Genomic DNA, 22756 nt, shown 5'->3' with positions numbered 1-22756 from the left:
CTGACTGATAAATAAGATAGTAAGCCATAATAGTACAGGCTGAATCTGACACATTCTACATGCAAACTCTGAAATTTCCAGTGAAAACCTATCAGATAGATGGGCTGAGAAAGACCTTAGACAGCTATGCTATCAGAGTGAAAGTTCGGCACTAATGATCACTTAAGGCCATTGATAGCATGAACCAAAGTCTAGCAGTTGAAGTACCAGAAGACCATTCTTCTAGATTTCATATTTCCAATTAGCTGCTGCCAGTCAAAGTAGACAATACTGGGCTAGATAGCCCAATAGTCTAATACAGCGGTGGCCAGTCTTCTTAGCAAGTGTGCAACAAGTTATGTCCAAGTATCAAGTTTCATAAAGAACATATGCAACCCCTCACCTTTCTATCCCTCTCTTTTTTCCCACTGTTTGGTGTGGTGGTTTTTTGCTTCTAGTCTTGCTGACCTAGAGAGCAGGCCAAAAGTAAAGTTCTGGCGAAGCAGGAATGTAGGAGTAGCACAATCTACAGTATAGCCAGACCCGCTTACTTTTCAGCTCCTGTCCAGCAGCATCACAGACCTTTGTGGCCTGGGCCACTTGTACTAACTGACCATTCATAAACTAAGTGTGAAAGACAGTTCCTTATGTGCTTTTGCATATTTGAGAAAGAAATTCATTGTCTGACTGCAAATTACATCAAGATATACAAGACATGTTAATTCAACTTCTGTTTTGTTGAAGAAATGCCACAAAGATTTCTCACACATATGATACAAATTGTTTAGCACAAGCAAGGAAGGAACGATGGATGGTAATTTTTTGTAGTCTATACCGCTTGTATGTCAGGAATGGCTTTTAAAGAACTTTAGATGGGGAATTTTTAGAACTCCTTTTTTATGTTCTATTGTTCAGCATGCAGGTGCTTTATTAAAATAATGCTTGGAATTTTATACCATTGCTTTTATATCTGACTTCTTTCTTTGTTTTTGTAAAATGTCTGGACAATCTTTCCACAGCTCAATGTCTAGAGAGTGAATAAAGTAAAATAAATTTAAAGCAACAACTGCAGACTGCAAAAAACGAAAACAGAAAAATATGATGATAGCAAGAGCTATTTTTAAAAAAGAAAACCGACTGGCACTCATTAGTCTCACGACAGGTGGATGTGGGAAACGGGAATGGCCTCAGCTGACCTTCTGGGATGGCAGCCACAGCAAGGGCAACAGCAATCTTGAAGTAGTAAATGGCGCCGCGGATCCAGGAGCCGCCGTGGACGGGGTCGTTGAAATGCCCGATGTTGATAAGCCAGACAGCGACGCAGATGAGGGAAATGACCTTGGATAGCTGCTCGCCAAACTCATCCAGCTTCTGCTGCAGGGGTGTCTTCTCTTGCTCAGTGGCCACCATCTCATCGCGGATCTTGCCAATCTCGGTGCCCACACCTGTAGCGATAACGATACCTACAGCTTTGCCTGCACCGATGTTGGTACCCTGCAAGGGGAGGAAGGTTGGAAGAAGCAAAGGATCAGCGGGAAAGAAAAAGATGAAGAGCAACACTCTGTAAATGTGTTGGAAGAAACAACTTAATGAATTGAGCTATTTCAGCTAAAGGAGGCTGCAGGCTGTGTGCAATTTTGCAATTCTGCACAAGCAGAGAATTCACACCCTGACAGACTCAGCTTTCATTTTAAATAAAGTAAGGTTTCTAGTCCTTAAGGTTGTAAACAGCATGTTTATACCGCAAACCTATTCCCTTTTAATACCACATTTACTATTATGGCTTACTCACAAGAACAGCAGTTTGGTGAAATGCTGAGGATTCTGTCAGAGATCCTGAGTGCTGCCTCCACCCCACCCTGCCAGTCATAGAACAGCAACTCCCAGTGCTGGGGTGGGGCTCCAGTCCACTGCGTTAACTCCTTTCCTCTGCTCCCAGTGAGTAGCAGAAGGAAAATTAATGAATGCAAAATAAACAAATATATGCAAATATACTAAATATGCATAATTATACTGGTCAGAAGAATGCAGATTACTTTGGGTGCACTTTGTCTTCCCAGTAATGTGGAGTTAGGGGCATGACATGATGTGGTCACATTAACATTTCCACTCGCTGTTATTGGGTTCAGCTTGAGGGAGTAGGGACATGCCAACATCTCATCATGCTCCCCTCCCACCCCCAAATTACATATTACTCGGGAGACACATGGAAGCCACAGGCCTGTTCTCTTCCCTCCTCCTCTGATTTCTCCAGTTACCTGTAGCTGAAAAGGGTGTGTGTTATGTAATCTCGTTGTATTAGCATTACTCGCTCTGTTTCATTGGCTGCTGCTTGAAGCAGCAGGGAAATGCAAATACAGTGATGTCATCGCATCACTTCCTCACCCCCAATACACATTATTGGGGAGATGCGGTTCAGTGCTGCCCATGAGTCTCCCCACAATGTGCAGTTTTGACCTGTGTGTGGGCAGGGTTAGATTTTCAGTCCTGTCAGTCACACTCACTGAGAAAAGCATGTTCTTCTTGTCCTGGTTCACAGCACGGGGATCTGGGACGGGATCAGTGTGTTTGATCACTGAGACAGACTCGCCTGGTTGGGGGCAAGAAAGAGTTAAATCATCAAGGAGGGGCCATGATGGACTGAGTGGGTGCAGGCAACAAGGCATACTTGTACATATGTATCAGTGGATATGTGCCAGACAGGGAGGAGCGCTTAACCCTTCCACTCTCAACTTGTCAATGGAATTTAATCCCACCCACTGCTTTTTTTCCCATGGAACTCACTGCCTCCAGATATTTCTCTGATCCAGCCCCCATCCCTTTGAGAAGTGCCTCAAGACATATCTATTTTCACAAGTCTTCTCTAATTTGCTGAGATTTTAAACTTCATTCTCTCTTCCTTCATTATTTTTCTACCTTCCTTCTTTTCCTCGTGTGCCTATATTTATTTATTCAGACTCCTAACCTATTGGACAGGATTTTCTCATTACTAATCTTACATTACACTTGTGTGAAAAGTGATGGATAAAATTAAATTTGTTCTAATTTTATAGCAATTTGGAAAGTATAATAATAATAATTAAAAATAATAATATCTATCATACCTGTCAGAATGGACTGGTCCACACGCAATGTGGTGGATTTGATGGAAATGATGCGGATATCAGCTGGCACTTTGTCACCAACTAGAAAGAGAGAAAGAAACAAAGAAAATATTTATGAGTTTTAGCCACAGACAGGTAATTGTTCATTTTCTCATTTTTAACTGATGTTAGCTGCTGTGCACACATCTCCACTGGAGAGAAAAAGGATTTATTAAAGAAATAAATCCCAAATGGTGAGGGTAGTAGGGCACACTGATGTCCCATGAGGAAACTGCTGGAGTGCCACAAGAAATAAATTGAATAATGAAAGGTGCCTGGAAGGCCAAATGTTGCATCCCACAGGGGAGGCTGCTCATTCTGTCTCTGCATGAATCACTGCTCTGCTGTTCCCTCTTGCCTTGCAGTCTTTGTTGTGGGCAATTCAGTGCGGCATCTGCATTACATATGGTTACATGAGGAGTCCTAATTCTCTGAGCAGTGGGAAGTTCCAGGGAAGCAGTGCTTACTGAAGCTTGGCTCCCTTTGGAAGGAGGTCACTGGAAGCTCATTAGTATTTTGTAATATTTGCATTCATTTACAAACTAAGCTGTTTATAAACATCAGCCCCAAAACTGCAGCCAATACAATGGCATTCTTCCCAGCCAAGGGAGGAGTGAAGCAAAGGTAAACCCCAATTCCCAAATAGTTCTCTCCTTCCAGAAGAATCTCCAACAATTAGTTCCCATGAAATATATCAGGTGTACTTGTCTGACTATTTAGTTCCCATGGCAACGTATCACCTGAACTTATCTAACAAAGGAATGTGACTGTCCAGACCAGTCCAACAGGCTTGACCACTTTAGCAGTCATCCTCTTATCCAGATCTCATAGATTCCATAGAGTTGGAAGGGACCTTGAGGTCATCTAGTCCAAACTTCTGCTCATAACAGTATGATTGGGTCATTCAGACAGTCCTGATGTGAATGTACTGAATTACCCGTCCTCAGAGGAGGAGACCTATTGCACCTCTGGACAAATCAATGCTCTCTAGGCATGTGTCCTTTCAACCAGTAGGCATGTCCAAAACAATGACACACGCAAGGAATAAGCTCCTCTGAAGGCAGTTCTTACTCTTAACTTACTCAAGGAAGGGCATCTTCTCAGGAGGAAGGGAAGTGTGCCAAAATGGAGGCCCAACCTCACCACACATCTGAACTCTGTATCTAGGACATCATTGGGGCAACCCTGAAAATATTGCCCCAGGTGTTTCTCCCACCTTGTGGACTAACCACCCCTCTGCCAAGTCTACCTATAGCAAAAAGACTGAGGGACCAGAGAAGGGAAGGGAGCCCTGTGAAGGAAGCGTAGAGTGACCTGTCCTGCAGCCAAGGGGAATGACTGTAGGTCAGAAAACCAGGCTGTTGGCCGCTAGAGGTCAGTAAAAGGCAGTATGAAATCCAGGTCATTAAGGGCACCAAAATGGGCCAAAAGGAAAGGAAGAATAAATACTCTGAAGATTAGGCAGAGAGGGTCCTCACTCATCCCACCTCAAATACTTAAAGTAGCTTCAGTGCAGGATCACTTCTTATGGTATATATACTCGCCCCAGATTCACCTCTAGTAAATAGGTTTTCTATTGTTTAGAAAACGTGCAACATTTGTTTCACCAGAAGTATCAGTGATTTAACACACACACCTTGACACACATAACTCAACGCGTGCGCACAACCATGTAAACCCTTGGAAAGTGACTCCTCCAATACTTCCAACCATGCTAGCAAAGAATAGACTATGCTACCAGACTATGCTACTGAAGAATAGAGGGGGAGGATATTACATTTGCCTGCTAACTATAGAAAATGACATGTCATGAAGAAGGGTTCCATTTAATCTAGACTTCTCCATAATATGCTAGTTTCATATGTGGAATTTTAAGAGTGTTTTTTTTTCCTGGTTGAGACATAACCACCTCTTGGAAGTATCCCATACCACAAATACTTTCTATATGAAATATATTTGGAAACACTTACGTACATCCACCAGTGAACTTTCAAATTTCAAAGTACGCTGTTTATATCAGCCGAAATCTGTGTAATTTCTGACTCAGTTTGCAATAATTTAGGTTAAGGCAACTTCATTTTATATGACATTGTATTAATTTATTTTTCCCTACATTTTCATATTGATTTTGGGTTGTTCCACCCATTCACTCAAGGGTAGCCAATGTAATTCCCCCCAGACGTTGTTGGACTACAATTTCCATCATCCCTCACCATTGGCCATGCTGGCTGGGACTGATGGGAGTCATAGTCCAACAACAATTGGAGGTCACCACATTGACTATTCTTGCATTAACTAATTTGACATTACACACTTTTTATAAAATGTGTCATATTATATATTTATTTATTATTTCATGTTTATTTTGCCATTCCTCAGAGTTGGTTCTCTCCACAGCCAATTGATTCTCACAACAATTCTGTGAGGTAGACTAGACAGAGATATAGTGACCAGCCCAAAGACACCCAGAGAGCTCCATGGCTGAGTCCTAATCTGGCACCCTAACTAAGCCTTTGCCAACCTGATGCCCTCCAGCTGTTTTCGGCTACAACTCCCATCAGTCCCATGGCTAGCTGAGGCAGATGGGAGTTGTAGTCCAAACATCTGGCAGGCACAAGGTCAGCGAGGGCTCTCGTAATCACACTGATTTTCAGGGTTCTTTAGGAAGCTTGTGTTTGCACAACGATGTAAGTGGCGGAAACAAATGCAATCAATTCCACTGAACTGATTAAAATTAGAGCCCATTTACTGAATCCATTGTTATTGTTTATTTATTTATTTTCAGCATGCTGAATTTTATGTAGCTATTTGGCTATGCTGTAGTCTGATCCTGTAATCCAGATGACAGATTATGCAAAGCTAAGTGTAAATTTGCTGAGGATTCTTCATATTTGTGTGAATCCTTCCCAAGGACACTGCAATTTAGATTAGATATGGGAGTGGGCAAAACTGCCCTGATTAGATTTTATTTTTATTAGATCTGTTCTCTTTCTTCCACAACTCCAAAATAAGGGTACTCCCTATATCCCTATATCCATCACACTTAATGGGAATTTCCCTGTTCTCTGTTTCTGTGCCCCACTAAATCAAATCACCACAGACGCTCTGCCACACAGACGCTTCAACTAGGCTGTGTCTCTATCCCCAACATGCCTCTCTCTCTCCCCACCCCCCTCCAAGTTCTCCCATGACCAAGTTATTTATGAGGTAACAAAGAACCACTCTAAATAAGTTTATACAATCCTCTGTCTTCGCTGGTCCATGACTGAAATAAATTCATTCAATCCTCTGTCAAATTACCAGGAACTTGGGTATACTGCATAAGGAGTTTAGAGGTAAGCCCTATTGAGCTCATTGAGTTTCATCCATAGTAAATGTGTTTAGGATTGCAGCCTAAATGAGGAAATATTGTGGGATGGGGTGGGAGAGGCAGGTCAAGGGGTACCCTCAGAAATGACTGGTTTGGAAGGAATTTAGGGTGGCCAGTTATGCACCACCCCAAAAACAGGGCAAAAGAGAACACAGATTTGAATAAATTGTGCATATGCTGATTGACATGTATTGATGCATTACTATAATTTAAACAGAAATCTGTACAGTGCATCTCACCCTAGTAGGGAAGACTGTGGCCAGGTGACATGTATGCCTGCTCAGTCTGCCATCCAGGTGCTAACAGCTGGTGGGCAACTTCAAGGACCCCTCCTGTTCTTCCTTCTCGTGGTTCTTTATCTTTAAATCGGGCTATCCCATACTTGAACCAGGCAGCCCTTTAAACAGAGGACTATCCTCTGTAAGGTAGGACACAAGGCCATGCGAGGGTGGTTGATGGGAGATATCCTTTGGGTGTCCTCGGGACAGAAGATTGCAGCCTGGAGGAGATAGGGGCAAGTTTTCTGCCCTGTTCATTAGCCCCTAGCAATACTCCAGAAGCGGTAACCCCATCTGGCTTTCCCCTTTGCTGCTGCCCCCTTCTTCCATCTCACAAGGCACGGTAACCCTAGATGTCCCCATGCACCCCAGCTCGCTTTTCCACCAGCGCATTAAGTGTCTCTCTCACTCACTCCTTGCCTGCCTCATCACATTCCCCAGGCATCACCAGCTGCCTGCCACTGTCCATACAAGGCGAAGCCGGTTGCTGGGCACCATCCACACAGGGTTGCCTTCTCTCCTTCAAGGAGATGAAGAGGTCACGGGTGCCTTGACAGGGAGGAGAACACCAAGCTAGGGCAGGCTGGGAAAGAAGTGGTGGCAAAGACCATGTTTCTATATCCCCAAAGGTGATGCTAAAATTGCTTGGCCACCAGCATTTTTTTAAAAGTACAGATCAGGTGAGCTACTAAAGTTGGCAACAAACTGCACATATCCCTTCTGTCTTCTCTTTACAACATATATGATTAACTCTGTGGGATTCCTTCCCACTGGAATCGTGACGTAGCCATATGCAAAAGAAGGCAGGGCTCTTAAGAGGGAATTTTGCCTCGTAGGATGCATCACAAAGGGCTGAGAAAAGTTGCACTAGCTAGAATTCCCACGTCTGTGTAACTCTTAAAGACACAAGAGCCTTGTCCTCTTCTTTCGCATCTGGCCGAAGCCCCAAGCACATGACTTTTTAAAAGGAAGAGATAAAATCATGGAGGGTAAATAGCAAGGGCTATTTATCAGCTGCCATAATTAAGAATAGAGCCTCAGTGTTCAGAGGCAGTTTACCTAAGAATCCTATGCTAGAGATAAACAACAAGGGAAGGCTGTCACCTTAATGCTGGACTTCTCAAATACAAATTGACTGATAAATTATGGGAGGAAAGCGTTTAATAGATAAATGTAATGAATAATCAACTGAGGATGAAAGAGGCCAAATTTCTGTTCCTAAACAGAAGGGAGCATTTGTCAGAACCTTCAGAAATTAATACTTGAACTATTTCTGAACTGATTTCAATGGATACAGCTTTCTGTGTGTGTTTACTGATATTTTTGTTTTACTTATCTCTCTATCTAAATCTAAATCTATATCTGAAAGGGTGTCACCTCTCCACTCCATTTCCTCAAATAAGACAAAAACCTACAAAGCCTCCCTTAAAAATAAAAAACAGCAAGTGAAGAAGAATCAGGTCTGATCATTTAGGTGGCTGCTTGCATAATATCACCAAAAAAGGACAAAAGGGGGCACATATTTGCATAAAATGTGCATATGCCAATATGTGTATAGATTAAACATTTTAGATTACTATAATTTATACAGAAAAATACTGCATCTCTCATAGTGTGTAAAAGTGCAACCCAAGTAACCAGTGTGCCTGTTCAGTCTGCTATCCAGGTGGCGCTGTTGATGGGCAACTTCACCTGCTGCTCTGATAATTCTTTATCTTTAAACCATAATTGGATCAGACAGCCCTTCAGATAGAGAACTCCCTCACACAGAGGACTGTCCTCTGTAAAGAAAGACGAATGGCCACCTTACCTTCTGCAGCGAGAGAGAAGCACAACCCTCAGGTGGCTTCAGAAAGCATCACACACACCACATAAGGAAAGCAAATTCTGAGGGAATCTGTTCCATCCAGTGAAGAGTTACAGCAAGAGTGTGTGTGTGTGTGGGGGTGCCCTTTATATTTTGGAAACACTTGTGCAACTGGCCCTTGTGAGTAAATGATCTTTGAATTAAATTAATTCAGACAGAAGGGAGGGGACAACTTGGCTGCTGGCCCAGCTTTGGGGACAGCTGTTCCCCAGTAAGTGCAGCTGAAGGGGATTCCTCAGGGCTCTGTTTTCACTGCTCCACCTCCAGCCTGCACCCACCGTGGGGACTGTCTGTTCCCAAAACATCCCTTTCCCTCTCCCTCTGCCTCCATTCTAGGGTCAAGACAGGCCAAGCCCTAGGAGTAAACAAGCTATATGATGGAGGGACTGGCATAGGGGTGGGGGTGGGGTGAGTGCCACAAAGACTTTGCTGAAGCAGCATCTCTAATGCCCCCTGAGGGCTCAGGGTTGAAAGAGGGCACTATCTGACCCCACAGGGAACTGGCAACACTCCCCCTTGGATTGTGGCTAATTGCCACTCTAGCCCAGCACCACACAATTGGTTGGTTTCTATGCTGGCTCAGAAAATTGGGGGAGTGGACTGGGGATCCTCTACCTCGCACAAGAAGCCATTGAAGGTGGAGACCGACAGAAGCAGCTCCCCAAATATGGAGATGGGAAGGGAATGGACAAAGAAATAACTGTTATTAAAGCCGGCAAGTGTCATTACCAAGGACCATTTGGTTAGCTGTAACAGGGATCACATTCACATCATATGTTTAAAGCACATAGCTTCCCCCAAAGAATCCCGGGAACTATAGTTTATCCCTCACAGAGATACAACTCCCAGCATCCTTAACAAACTACATATCCCAGGATTCACTGGGGTGACGCCATGTGCTTTAAATGTATGGTGTGTGGATGCAACCAGACTATCACAGGAAAAACCCAGATTGGGGAGTCATCATAATCTATCAATCATCTAATCCAGGTCTTGGTGATATTCACATAATTGATTTTACAAATTCCAAACAATGGAGAGGGCCTCCATTGGCAGGCAGAAGCTCATTCCTGATATTTGACTTTAGTCTTCTCTCCTGGGGCAGCCACTTCAGCCACAAGGAGTTATTTCTTGCCATGTTGTCTAGAGTTATCCTGCACCTATCAGAAAATGGTTATCCTCTGCTCAAGGCTAAACATCCTTTATATCCCAAAAGTTTAATCTAATTTTCTCTCTTTAGTGCATCCCTCTTACAGACAGTCCAAACTATACTGCTTGTACAATATTCATAGCAACAATTGCTTTGGTTTAACAAAACCTTGTCAACTTCTGAGTCCTGCAGAGAAGATGTGGAAGCAGGAGTACTAACTTCTCTTTACATCTGAGCATATGCCCTTAATCTGAAACTATATAAATGTTGCCAGAGGAGGGCTCATACCAGTTCCTTCTCAAGGTGCCTTTGCCCCTCAGAGGGAAGGCTACATCCTCTCTAGAAAGCAAAGCAGAAGAGAACTCTGGTGTCATCCTCCTCTGGTGTCATTGCTCACAATCCTACTTGTGAGGGAATATGCTCCAGTCTATAAGGAGCATTTGAACCACAGAGAAGGAAGGTGTGATCTCCTGAATGTCCCTTACAACAGTGGTCTCCAGTTTTTTTCCACATGGATTGCTTGAAAATTGCCAAAGGTTTTGGTGAACCACTTAATTATTTTTCTGCCTGTTGTAACCATTGTAATGTGCTGTGCTAGATGCTGTATGATTTTTAATTGTATTTTACAGACATGCTGTGGACTATTTGAATGAAGCTTGCAGACCACCAGTGGTTCATGAACCACAGATTGGGAACTCTTGGCTTATAGGAATGGCTAAGGCTACATTGACCTCTCTTCATTTGAATGCAGCCATTTTGAATGTAACCTCCCCCCCCCCATGGGATTTGTCTTTAGTGGCAATCATCTGAATTGCTTAAACCGGGGAGGTGGGGTTGTACTGTGGGCTGCTGAGGGATTTAAAGACTGTGAAAGATGCTCACATTGTCACACTGTCTCCACGCTCTGGCTTCTGCTCTATGTCTAGCCTGCTTTACGCTGAGGCAATCCCTTTAATTCTTTGCCCCAGCCCTTACTTACCTGCCACCTCTGTAATGTCACCAGGAACCATATCCCTGGCCTTTATTCTCTGCACAGACTTTCTGTCAGACCGATACACCTTGCCCATCTCAGGCTCATACTCCTTTAGAGCCTCAATGGCATTCTCAGCGTTCCTCTCCTGAAAGCAGAAGAGCCACAACCACAATTAAGACACTCTGGTGGCAATGCCTGGACTCCCACAATGATTGAGACACCCAGAAAGGAAGCTGCCCTCACCAAACCATTCTCTTTTCCCAAAAGCAAGAAAACAAGCAGAAACACAGCTAACTGGACTGCCTTTTAATTAAAAAAAAAACACTGTGCTGCTCATCCCATTCCTAAGTCCTTGTGGGTCCTTCATCCCCGTTTGAAAAGTCTCCTTAGACTTTTCAACACAGCAGAGATGGGGAAGCTGTGGCTCTCCAGTTGTTGGACTCCAACTCCCATCAGCTCCAGCCTTATGGCCAAAGAACAGGGATTATAGGAGTTGTAGTCCAGCAACACCTGGAGAGTCACAGCCCACTCCTGCAATACAGTGATAATAATACTGTCCAATAATGATAGCAGTCACTAATAAGATATGTGAAGCCCTTTGGGACACTATATAAACACTGATTTTATGTATTTGTTCGTTTGTTTACCTGCCATACTCCAACAATGGCATTGGCAATCAGGATCAACAAGATGACAAATGGTTCCACAAAAGCTGTGACTGTCTCCTCACCTTCCTCAAACCAGGCCAGTACCTGCAAAGAGAAGAGAGATGCATGTTAGATCTGGGGGAGGGCAATTTTCAGCCTCCATCTTGTATAGGCATAGCTCTCCCTCATCTCCCCACTCAGGAATCCTGGCTCAGCCTCGCTCCTCCCTCCCTTATCCTTCTGGGATTGCATTTGCCTCTTGATGCTTCTTGACATTTGGAATCTGGAGACAGCTGAACCCAGCCTGCACTTTGTATATGTACAAGATGAAGCATGTAAGTTGATCTCATGAAACTCGAGAGCACCAGTGCAAAGGGCTCCTGCTTGTCTGAGTGTGTGTGTGTGTGCAAGCATATGGGTGTTGTATAATTGTGTGGGCTGGTGTGAGTGTGCAACTGTATGCACAGTTCTGGATGTGAAGAAAAGGCCTCTTTCCCACCTCCAAATTAAATGTGCCAGTCTGACAAGGTGCCATGCTGCCCCCTGCTGGAGAAAGCTTTGTCTGCATGTGTGCACGTGTAACACAAATGCAACAGATGTACTGGGGATTGTGCACTTAAATGGGTGGTGGTGAGGGATGCAACATGTCTACTACTTCTGTGTCCTGGATTTACCATGGAGACAACAGTTGCCAGACAGGTGATATTCAATCAGTGTGCTTTTATAAAGCTGAGTTGAAAATCTCCCAGCCAGTTTTCGAATCTCTATACACAGGATCATCAAAGAATAGACTGGACTCTTATGTGTTCATTTCCAGTTCAGAATTCACTATTTGTGCTCCAAAAAGAGCCCACCTTTTATTATGCTTATTCTTGAAGTAACTACAGTAGTGGGAACCAAGATGTCCAAACTGAAAATATTTCTAGCTGAGCTTGTACTGAATTAAGTTTCCAGAGGGTAAAAGCTTAAAGCCAAGCTGCAGAAAATAAACTAAACATTAAACCTAGGCTAGATCCTTCAACTGAGAGAGAGAGGGGCGGGGGAGAGAGAGAGTTCATGCATTGCAAAGGCTCTTTCAGCACTGGCCATGCTGGTGGGGGAGTTGGGGTCCAACACCTAGAAGGCTTTAGGTTCCATAGAGTGCCCTTTCTCTAATGCCCCACATTCTCTGGATGTTTGCATGAGAGAGTGAATGAGAAAGTTATCAGAACAGAATCAGAACAAATCTGGTCACAAAAATCTTCTTCTCCTTGGCCAAGAAGATTCCAAGATTCCTGGGTTTTCGGAGGAGGAGGAGGGCTCAGGCTATATGAGAACTAGACTGTTAATTGTGACCTTTACAGCGACCTCTTGGTGCTGAGCCAGGCCATTTGCTCTTCCAGAAATTAGAATCATGGCCCAAGGTGGCTGCATCTCAAGTATCAAGAAACTAGGCAGCAAGGCAGGTTGTGAGAAGAGACAAGGGGGGAGAGGGAAGACTCAATTTCTGTTGCCTCAGGTTTTGTGGTTAAGGTAGTCATGGTAGTAGGGAAGTTGCCAAAGAGGATTTGGAGGGGGGGGGACTCCCCCACCAACACGAGGAAACTCCTTCTCTGCATGCAGGAACATAAAGACCAGGTTATCCCCATGTCATCTTGCCAAGCTGAGTTTATTTATTTGTTAGTCCGGATACAGAAGTACATCATTTGAGAGGGCAGCCTGCTTTAGAAGCACGCTCACTCCATTTTTGTTTAGACAACCCTCTGTAGGCATGCAGCCTACTCTCTTGGACTGAGCTGAGGGGAAACTGGTTCTGTGGATTCATAACAGAAGCTGGAAGTGCACAGCCCGACTGGCAGGAAACTGGTATGTCACTAATCCCTCCACCCAGGGCAGTTATTCAAACTTTCTGCTTTTTTCAAATAAAAAGAAGGACAAATGTACATTCAATTAAATAAATGTACATGCAGCACTTAAATGTTTTTTTAAAAAAGCAGAGAGGCTGCTCTAAGCATGGCAAAGGCAAGACAGTCTAGTGAATCAGTGAGCAATTAACCTGTCAGTACATCTATCGAAAGCGCTACACAGGCTGAGGGAAGCCAATATGGTGTAGTGGTTAGAGTGCTGGACTAAGACCTGGGAGACCAGGATTCAAATCCCTACTCAGCTTAAAGCTTGCTGGGTGACCTTGGACCAGTCAAAGTCTCTCAAGCTAACCTACCTCATAGGGTTGTTGTAGGATAAAATGGAGAGGGAGGAGAACCATGTACACTACTTTGTGTTCTGTGGAGGAAAGGTGGGATATAAATGTAATTTAAAAGCTTTAAAAAATAATAATAAAAAAGCCTGGCTTGAGTTGAGGAGAAAAAAAATCCCATGATGGCCTGACTTGAATGTATATCTGAAAGCACCCTTCCATTTATATGTTCAGTGGTGAGGAAAAAGACACTCTCCAGATATTCAGAGGCACTCTCTTCTTTAATATTACTTCACATGTATCCTGTGCCCTGCCATAGAAAATGTTCCAAAGCTGAGTCAAATTAGGCCCTCCTTGTTAACTCTTCCAATTATGGATGGTGCAGCTCATCAATATGTCAGCTTACTGCACAACAGAGCTCCCCACTACACAAACTCTTGGCACACTGGCGTAGAACAGCCCTTGACCCTATGGGCAACTAATTGGTATCTTGCCTATGATTTATTTATTTATTAATTAAATGTATAGCCTGACCATCCTTCATGTATCTCCTTTGGACTGTTTCCTCCCATCTGCCCCCCCCCATATGGTTTGCCTCCCCTTCCCAGCGCTGGTTGTGTTTCAGAGGCCCTTCTCAGCTCTGCCTAGATAACCCAAAGTCCCTCGCCCACAAGGCCACGGCCACTTACAAAGGAGATGCAGGCTGCAAGTAGGAGGATTCGGACAAGCAAGTCTTCAAATTGTTCCACCACCAGCTCCCAAATGCTTTTGCCTGACAAGCAAGAAAAGGAGTCAATAGAAGATCAGAGAAGATAGGAAGTTTCCAATTTCCGAGGAGGGCAGTCAGCTAGAAGGGAGGCAGGAGTGCAGTGGAGCACCCAAAATAACGTACATTTGCCACAAGAGATGAACTCTCTGGGATTGGTTTTGAGCAAGGCCTAATCATGTAGGTCCAGGAGAATGATAGCTCACAGTGGCTCTTTTCTGAAGGCCGAACCACATGTTAATAAAAACCTGATAGGGAACATACCGCTTCAGGAAGGGAATTTGGGGCCAAAGAGTGATGGAGGGTGCTTAACATCCCTGCTTCCTCTATCCAAATTGCCCCCTCCAAGTCGATTTTACTCCCTATAGCACTTCAAGGGATGTTGAAAGGAGTCAACTCCTTTCCCCTAAGTATCCAGCATCCTCCATGACTGACTCAGAAACACCTCAAAGGGCTGGTCAATACCTAGTCCTCTTTCCTCATGGTACAGTTATGGACTCTCTGGTAGGATTGCCAGGTATCCTGAACCAGAAGAGTCAGGAGATGCTGCCTAAAGGGGTGCCTGGAAGACCAGGAGCCTGATGGGATAAGGGTGAGGCCTAGTGGGGTCTGACAGGGACAGATGATGACCCCTGGCCAGTTAGAGGAAGAAACTGGCTGTGCCTGGTGCCTCAGGATGAAATCAGAAGGGAATGGCAGGCGGAAATGAATGAAAAAACCTCTCAAGCCATGCAGAAAATGGCCTGCCCCCTTGATCCTAGCCCTTCACCAGAGATTTTATTCCTTGCCTTAGAGCAGCCTTTCCCAACCAGTGTGCCTCCAGATGTTGTTGGACCACAACTCCCATCAGCCTCAGCCAGCATTGCCAATGGTCAGGAAAGATGGGAGTTGTGGTCCAACAACATCTGGAGGCACACTGGTTGGGAAAGGCTGCCTTAGAGCCTCTGAGAAGAAGACCAAAAGTCTAAAACTTACAGCCAACAGTGGAGACCTGGCAAACGTAGCATCTGTTTTTTAAAGTCACCAGAGAGAATTTGGGCCAGGTTAGATCAAGGTACACTGGAGCTTCCTAGGACCTAACACTTCCCAACACATCTCCGCACCTGTATTAGGGACTCACCTTCTTCAGCTGGGAGTTCTGTGGGGTTGAGAGAGAGAGAGAGAGAGAGAGAGAGGCTGGTTAGGGTCATGGTTACTATGACTTTGTAGACTAGGTTTTCAGGCAAAGATGGAGACAGAGAAGAAATCTAATTTGAAAGGCTCTGTGATTGAGTTTGCAGTGAGGTTGGCTTCTCACATGGAGTTCAAGGTTAATATATCGAATCAGGACTAAACAGTTAGAAATCAAGCATAGGGTCATGCTTAGGATTATAAGGTTGATTACAGGGTAGGCATGGATTGATTGTGAGATGGACATGGGTCCCAGCTGTAGATAGTGAAGAGGTCCTGGTTTTGAAAGAAGCTACTGGGTAAGAGCTAGTGCTGCAAAATTAAGTCGAGTGTAGGAAGTCCTTGTTAACAGGAGTCCACAAGGAGACAGAGAGATGTGAACTGCTGTCTGTTGCAGTCAGTTACACATTCATGTACATAACACAATAAGGCATAGGTATAGATTCAGAACAATCCCATCTTATCAAATTCTTGCTATGTGCCTGTCTCCTTTGCCCCCATTCCCTTCCCTAAAAGTTAGACTTGGATCTGAGTCGGTGGATATCATGCATGGGGGACACAGAGGGAAATACATTGTCCTTGTTGTTCGTGCCTGCATCTTCAGCAGGATATGTGTACCCCAAAAAACAAGCCTCCCCTCTTCATATTGACATTCCCACACACACAAGAAATCACTACCATGCAATTGCATTTCGCTTCTAAACCCACGATCCCCAAGGACATCTCCTTCTCAGTTACCCTGCATCCAGCCAGCCTCTCCCTTAGTGGCTGTGGAAAATCACGCTCCCCACCCCCCCACCCCCCGTCGGCAACCTCCCGGCTGCTCCTACAAGTTGCCCATCAGCAATTTTGATATCTGGTTCATACCAAAGGGAATTACTGGGTTATTCTTAGCAAAGCAGCAGCTGCCCTGTCCCCAGCCTGGCTACCTCCCCCCAATCTTATAATCTTCAATGCTCCTTCTCTTCTTTGCTTTTGACTCCATCGCTGTTCACTTTCCATTACCAACTTCAAATTGCCACAAGACTCTGCCTTCCCTTCCTGCTGTAATTATGTAAGAATTCTTCTTTGACATGTATTGAATCCCACCCTTCCATCTTCTCTCCTTGAATCCATCCCCCCTTTGGGTCTAGAATCCATGCCTTTGCATCCATCCACATGTTCATCTCTTGTTTGATCATCCTTGCTTTCCTTTGGTTCTCATATCCATCTTTACATGTCCATCCTTTCAGCTGTGTGTCCATCCATGCATCTCCCTCCATCCCTCTGCCCTTCTCTGCATCCTGGCACCTGGCCACGTGGGTACCAGCATGACCATAATTTAGGTAGCCACTCACCATTGTGTCCATATTTTTCCAGATTCTTTTTCACCTGCTCAGGAGAGAGGCCTGTGTGCTCACTCACTCCAAAGTAAGCCAAGCACTCCTCCCCTGTTTTGGCATGGGCGTTCTCCATTTCTGCCCAACCACAGCTGCCCCGTTGCTGTGCGTAAAGTTGCTCCTATTTTCCTTTGGCCTGGCCTGTTTCTGCTGCGGCCCCCCGACTGTATGGTCAACGGAGTGTCACTTGTGCCTCCTTTGAGTTCCTCTTCCTTCTCAGCAGACCATGGTCCTTGGCAAACAGCATCCAACGATGGAGGGAAAGCCCACACGACCCGTTCTTGTACAGAAGCCTTCACCGAGCTCTGAGGCTGGCACACGTCCTTATGAGGCAGCCTGGGGCCCAGATCCTCGGACATTGTCGGTGGGCCCCCATTGGGTGACTGGTGCTGACATCACCTCAGCCACCAATTCACATATGGTCTTCTGTGGAGAGAAGGTATTTTTGCTGACTTGAGAGAGAGAAGCCAGAAGGATGGTTGGCCTGGGGGGGGGGAGAGTAAGGGAGAGGAGGCCGGGTGTCCACAGACCCATGTGTCACTCAAATGCTCGGTTGTTTCTTGCAAGAGATCTCACCCTAGCCTCCCCCCTCCTGCCTCTAGCAGATTTAGGGTTTATTTCTGTCCCTTGTTTTCTGTAATGAAGACACACAGAGAACTGGGTTGCCCTCGTTCCCATAGATGCTATTAAATCTACTTATCATTTACACAGACTTCAATATTATATAATAATAACATACCCATACGTGTATCTGTATATGTATGTGGCATATGTACAATAATTTTTCTTTTTTTTATCTTCTGTGTCATATCAATAGTCCACCTATCTGAGGATTCATTCTCAGACAGTGACCAGTCAGATGACTCATGGATATTACAAGATAGAGATTTCCTGTCATTTGTCTTCAGTATCTGGTAGGCAGAGGTGTATTGCCTGCCTCTAAACATGGTTGCTATATCTCTGGCTATTGTAGCTGGTAGCCACAGATCTTCCATGAACTTATCGTGTTAAAAAACAATGTTATGGAGGTTGTCACCATACCCCGTGGCAAATGACTTCTTAAATTATGAAGTATGCATTGAATGAAGATATATTATAGTTGTGTCTCTTAAACTGCTCTCTGTCTTACTGGGTGACCTCAACATTTTTGTTTAACATAATAAAAAGTAAAATAACTTTCCTATCTTCCTTTTCTTCTTTCTGTTTCCAGCAGAGTTGTGAACAATGTGCCAAGAAGTCTGAGCAAATTCAGTTCAATAGTGTACTCTGCTACTTCAGATACAAGATCACCTGTTCTTTCAAATGCATGCATGTCTTTTTTTTGCAACATTATGTAATGCTTTTTGAGATTTAGACTTTTTCTAGTGCTTTTACTATTTGTGCAGTCACTGTGCTTTTTTCTTTCCACCAACAGCACAGTCAAATTTATTCAGAAGTATTTCCCACTGTGTTCAATGAGGCTGTCAGAGATGTGTGATATGTACAATTGCATCCTTAGTTTATTTTGTTGGAAGATTTATCCATGATTAAGACCTTATCAAAATGGAGGTGGGGCAGCTTCCTGTCAGATTTACGTTTGAATGAGTACTTTTTCAGTATCTATTTATTGTTGTTGTTGTTGTTAACATATGTCTAGAGTGAACATAGTAAGCTGCAGTACACTGAGTTAGACCATTAGTCCATCTAACTCAGTATGTTCTGCACTGACTGGCAACAGCTGTCCAGGTTTCAGGTGATGGAGAGTATTCTGGAATTCTGGAATTTTCTGCACAGGCATTGATCCAAAAACCCCTGCATTAATCAATGATAATTGGTTGTTTAAAGCTTTCATCATGTGGTGGTTTCACACACACACACACACACAAACAGAGAGAGAGAGGAGTTTTAACTGCTTCCATGTGATACAATTATCATCTTTTGTTGGATTGATAGCAAGTTATCTGAATCTACTCTTGGGCTGGTTAAAAACAGCAAATAATGCTTTTGTGATTACTAAAATCTCAAATGAGACATTAAAAACTGGAAACAATCTGAAAATGCCAAATGAAATACTTAATATTTTAAGAATAGGTTTGAGGGTCTCCCCCAGCCCAACAAAGATCTTTGTGTATGTATGTTTCCATCACATTCCAGTCCTGACCAAGACACCAGTCCTCACAAAATGGAATGAGGCAAAGTTTTCTTGGCCATTACTTGGATGTGGACACCCACCTTCTTAATATCATACAGAATAGTGCACAAGGTTGTACAGAGTGCTATGGAGAGATGCTTGCTGGTAAGATGTTATGCCAAGGCTTTGTGATATGAATGGGAGGGTTTTTTGGTGGCGGGAGGGAGGGAAGGAGGTGCTTAAGCAATCTGAGGAAGGGGCTGGGACCCAATTCCTCTGTGGTGGCCTAATCTCTGGGAGGGCAACTAGGGAAGGAGGGGTGGGAGACAGGAACCAGATTCCTTGAGCATTACAAACAACTTTTTTTTCATCCCCACTATTTGGCATTTTGTGTGAAAGTGACAGCTTCTTTCCAAGAAGTACCTGAACACAAGAAGAGTGCTAGATAGAAGGAGCTCCATCAACTCATCAAGTCTTGAGGTGATGAATGTGTCTGGACTTCTAAGGATTTGATGGAGGGGAGGGGCAGAGAGAAGGGCTCTTCCCTGAAAGACTCTTTAATCCAGCAGGGAGCAGGCAAAATAAAAGGGGAATTGAAACCTCCCATCACAGACATGGTGGGCATGGTGGGGTTTTAACCTGTGTTGCCCTCAGAAAGGATTCCCCACTGAACCTGACAAAATTTGTAATGGCAGCTGTTCATGTTCTGCGTCAGCACTGAAGCACGGAGCTTTTCCTCTGAGACACCCCTGGAGCCAAAAGCAGGAAGCTGAATATGCTGGCTGAACAGCACCACTTGATCTTGCTCTCGGCTATATCAATCGAATGGCAAAAGCAAAGGAAGTATATCCCAAGGGGCTGTTGAAAGTAATCTGCAATTTTTCTCCTCCACTTCCTTTTTCCTTTTATGTCATGTCTTTTAGATTGTAAGCCTGAGGGCAGGGACTGTCTTGGGGTTTTTTTTGGGGGGGGGCTGTCTTTTTTTTCACTGACCCATAAGTCACTCTGGGAATCAATGCTTAGAACAAACAGACAGACAGACAAAACTTAGCATTTATATTCTCTCACCACAATGCTCTGAACTTATTGTTTGTTGGCTTGTTTCAGAAAAGAGTAGACCTGCTGCAAACTAAAAAAAAAGTCCATGGGGTTATTTTCTTTCTCTTTCAGTTCTTCAAAGCAGAGAAGGATTCCTTCTCTCCCTTTACTCCTTGTATTTCTGGAGGCTTGATAATCCTCCTGGTTTTTCAGCTTTCCTGAAGGTGGGCGTCAAATGGTAGCAGACCACAGTACACAGATGATGAGGTATGTTCAGTGGTTTACAAATTCTGTAGGTCTGCCCTAGGGCAAATTTGCCCTTTGAGTGATGCCTCCTTGTCATCCAAATGCCAATCCAGAAGTAAAAGAGGTTACAGAAAGTATGATAGCTGCCACAATGGGACTTGTCGTCACCCTACCACCTTCATCACCTGGCCCCTGGTCAACACCTATAGCAGAGTTAGGTTGCATCCACACCCAAACAAACTTGGGAACTGTAGTTTGTTAAGGGTCTCCTAACAACTCTCCATGTCCTTAACAAATGACAGTTCCCAGGATTGTTTGGGAGAAACCATGACTCTTAAAGTGGTATAAGAGTGCTTTAAATGTATAGTGTGGATGTGACCTATTAGGTGGTGTTAATGAGGTGATACGAGTCTATTGAGTAGGGTTGCCAGGTTCAGGGCCTGAGACTAATCCTGTATCTTTAGGAGAAGAGAAAGTCAGCCAAGTGCAGGTGTTCTTGCAACGCTGTAATGGGAAAAACCACAAGGTGGAATTCTCCCTTCTCCCTGCTCAACTTTTAAAGATACAGAAGACCTCTTGGAGGCCGGGCCTGGCAACCAAGAGGTCTTCTGTATCTTTAAAAGTTGTGCAGGGGGAAGGGAGAATTCCACCTTATGGTTTTTCTCATTACCTTGTTGCAAGAACACCTGCACTTGGCTCACTTTCTCTTCTCCTAAAGATACAGGATCAGTCTCAGGCCCTGAGCCTGGCAACCCTACTATTGAGGTGGTAGAATGAACTGTCAGTTTCAGACTGAGGGGTGTGTGTGAAAATCACATTGTTGGATTCTCCCTTGGGCAAAATCTCAAACTCTCAGAAAGCTAATACAGCAGAAGGAGGACTGGAGAACAGAACCTTTCTCCCCGATGTACCACATTTTCATTTACAGAGAATTTTAATTTAGGAGATGATTAAAAAATGGCATCTATCACTAGGTCCAGTGTCAGAATCTGGTGCCCTTGGGCACCTGTTGGGCTGCAACATCCCAGCAGGGCCCACCAGCAAGGGGTGCCCCAGGGACCTTTTAGAACCATCACTCCGATCATTGTCAGGAAGCTGCCATTTTAATTTCCTTCAGAGCCTCTGACAACTGGTCAGAGTGGTGTGCACCTTGGACAGCACCTTGAAAGTTCAAACTTAAATGTGGAGCAAATTCCACTCCCCCACTGACGTGGAACCACCATCTGCCACTGCTCCTGACATAATGTCACTCTGGAGCATTGTGGGAAATTAAAATGATATCTGCCTAGTACTGATCAGAGCACTGCTGTCACCAGTGCTTGCTAAGCAACCACCCACAGAGGAGGGTACCCCACCAGATAGCACATTGCTGTGATGGGACCCCCTCAAACCAGGGGACATGGGCAACTGCAAAACTACTGTGAATGAACCCCTTCTGGCTATCCTGCTGCTCCTTTTTGTTGGGGATGATTAACAGCTCAGCTACTGAAGATAGCTCACATCAAGAGCTTTTTCTTTAGCCCACTTCCACCCTCTGACTGACTCTTTGCTGCCGCCTCTGCACCCAAAAGATATGTGATTCCGCGGTCTCTCCCCGATGGGAACATTCAATCCTCCGGCCCACCGACACCAAATCCCAGCGTGTGCAGTGGTTTGTGGGCAATAGAGAAGAATATAGGGTTACATGACGGCTGCTGCAGTGACATTCTTTGCTTTAACCTGATGCTGACCCTTCACCGCATCCTTGCCCTGCCTGCAGACAGCTCAGCTCCCTGATCCCCTGTGGCCCTGAACACACCAGGTATTGTCTACCTGCAGAAACACCTAGCATTTCTGCAGGCTCAGGTTGAAAACCATTTGAGCCCACTGCCAAATTGTGTTGTTATTTTATTCATTAAAATGGTTGTAACCCATCTCTTGACTAAAAAGTCTCCAAGGTGCTTTGAAGATCTATTCAAAACAATATGAAATCGTAAAAGGTATAACATTTAAAAAAAAAAAAAAATCCTATGCATACTAACTAGTGCCAGCCGCCAATGCTGTGTATGCAGCCTAAAAGGAGCAGCAAGGCAAACTTCCCTAGAGAGGGTGCCATAGCTTCAGTGCCACTGAGAGAAGGCTCTATCCTCCATCACTATCTGTCATACTTCAGGCAATGGAAGTACATGAGGCATGGCCTCTGTACCTGCCTCAGCATACCAGTTACGGAGAAACCATAGTGGGAGAGGACTGTTGAGCTCATGTCATGCTTGTGGGCTTCCCATGGGCATCTGGTTGGCCACTGTGGGAAACAGGATGCTGGACTAGATAGGCCGGGAATGGGGAATCTTTTTCAGCCTGAAGGCAACCATACCTTCTTGGCAACCTTCCAGGGGCTACATGCCAGTGGTGGGAAAGGCCAGAGGCAAAAGTGGGTAGAGCAATGCATATCAATGTTACTTTTGTACAGTGAGCTAATTTCTAC

General features: G+C 44.5%; 1 protein-coding gene across 1 annotated transcript in view; it reads right to left on the bottom strand.

The window, feature by feature from the left end:
- The window catches only part of ATP2A1 (ATPase sarcoplasmic/endoplasmic reticulum Ca2+ transporting 1), a 39515-nt gene extending 22274 nt beyond the window's left edge, over positions 1–17241 (bottom strand). Inside the window, exons 1-8 of the mRNA XM_061587995.1 lie at positions 16857–17241; positions 15470–15487; positions 14273–14355; positions 11408–11512; positions 10767–10905; positions 3084–3164; positions 2484–2569; positions 1176–1473 (exon numbers count right to left, since the gene is read on the bottom strand). Coding sequence (XP_061443979.1) covers positions 1176–1473; positions 2484–2569; positions 3084–3164; positions 10767–10905; positions 11408–11512; positions 14273–14355; positions 15470–15487; positions 16857–16974 — 928 coding nt within the window. The 5' untranslated portion in view covers positions 16975–17241. The remainder of the gene's footprint in view (positions 1–1175; positions 1474–2483; positions 2570–3083; positions 3165–10766; positions 10906–11407; positions 11513–14272; positions 14356–15469; positions 15488–16856) is intronic.
- Positions 17242–22756: the final 5515 nt, after the last annotated feature.

This window comes from Rhineura floridana, chromosome 11 (genome assembly GCF_030035675.1).
Source record: "Rhineura floridana isolate rRhiFlo1 chromosome 11, rRhiFlo1.hap2, whole genome shotgun sequence".
Taxonomy (NCBI): Eukaryota; Metazoa; Chordata; class Lepidosauria; order Squamata; family Rhineuridae; genus Rhineura; species Rhineura floridana.
This window is presented reverse-complemented; position numbering and strand designations above follow the sequence as displayed.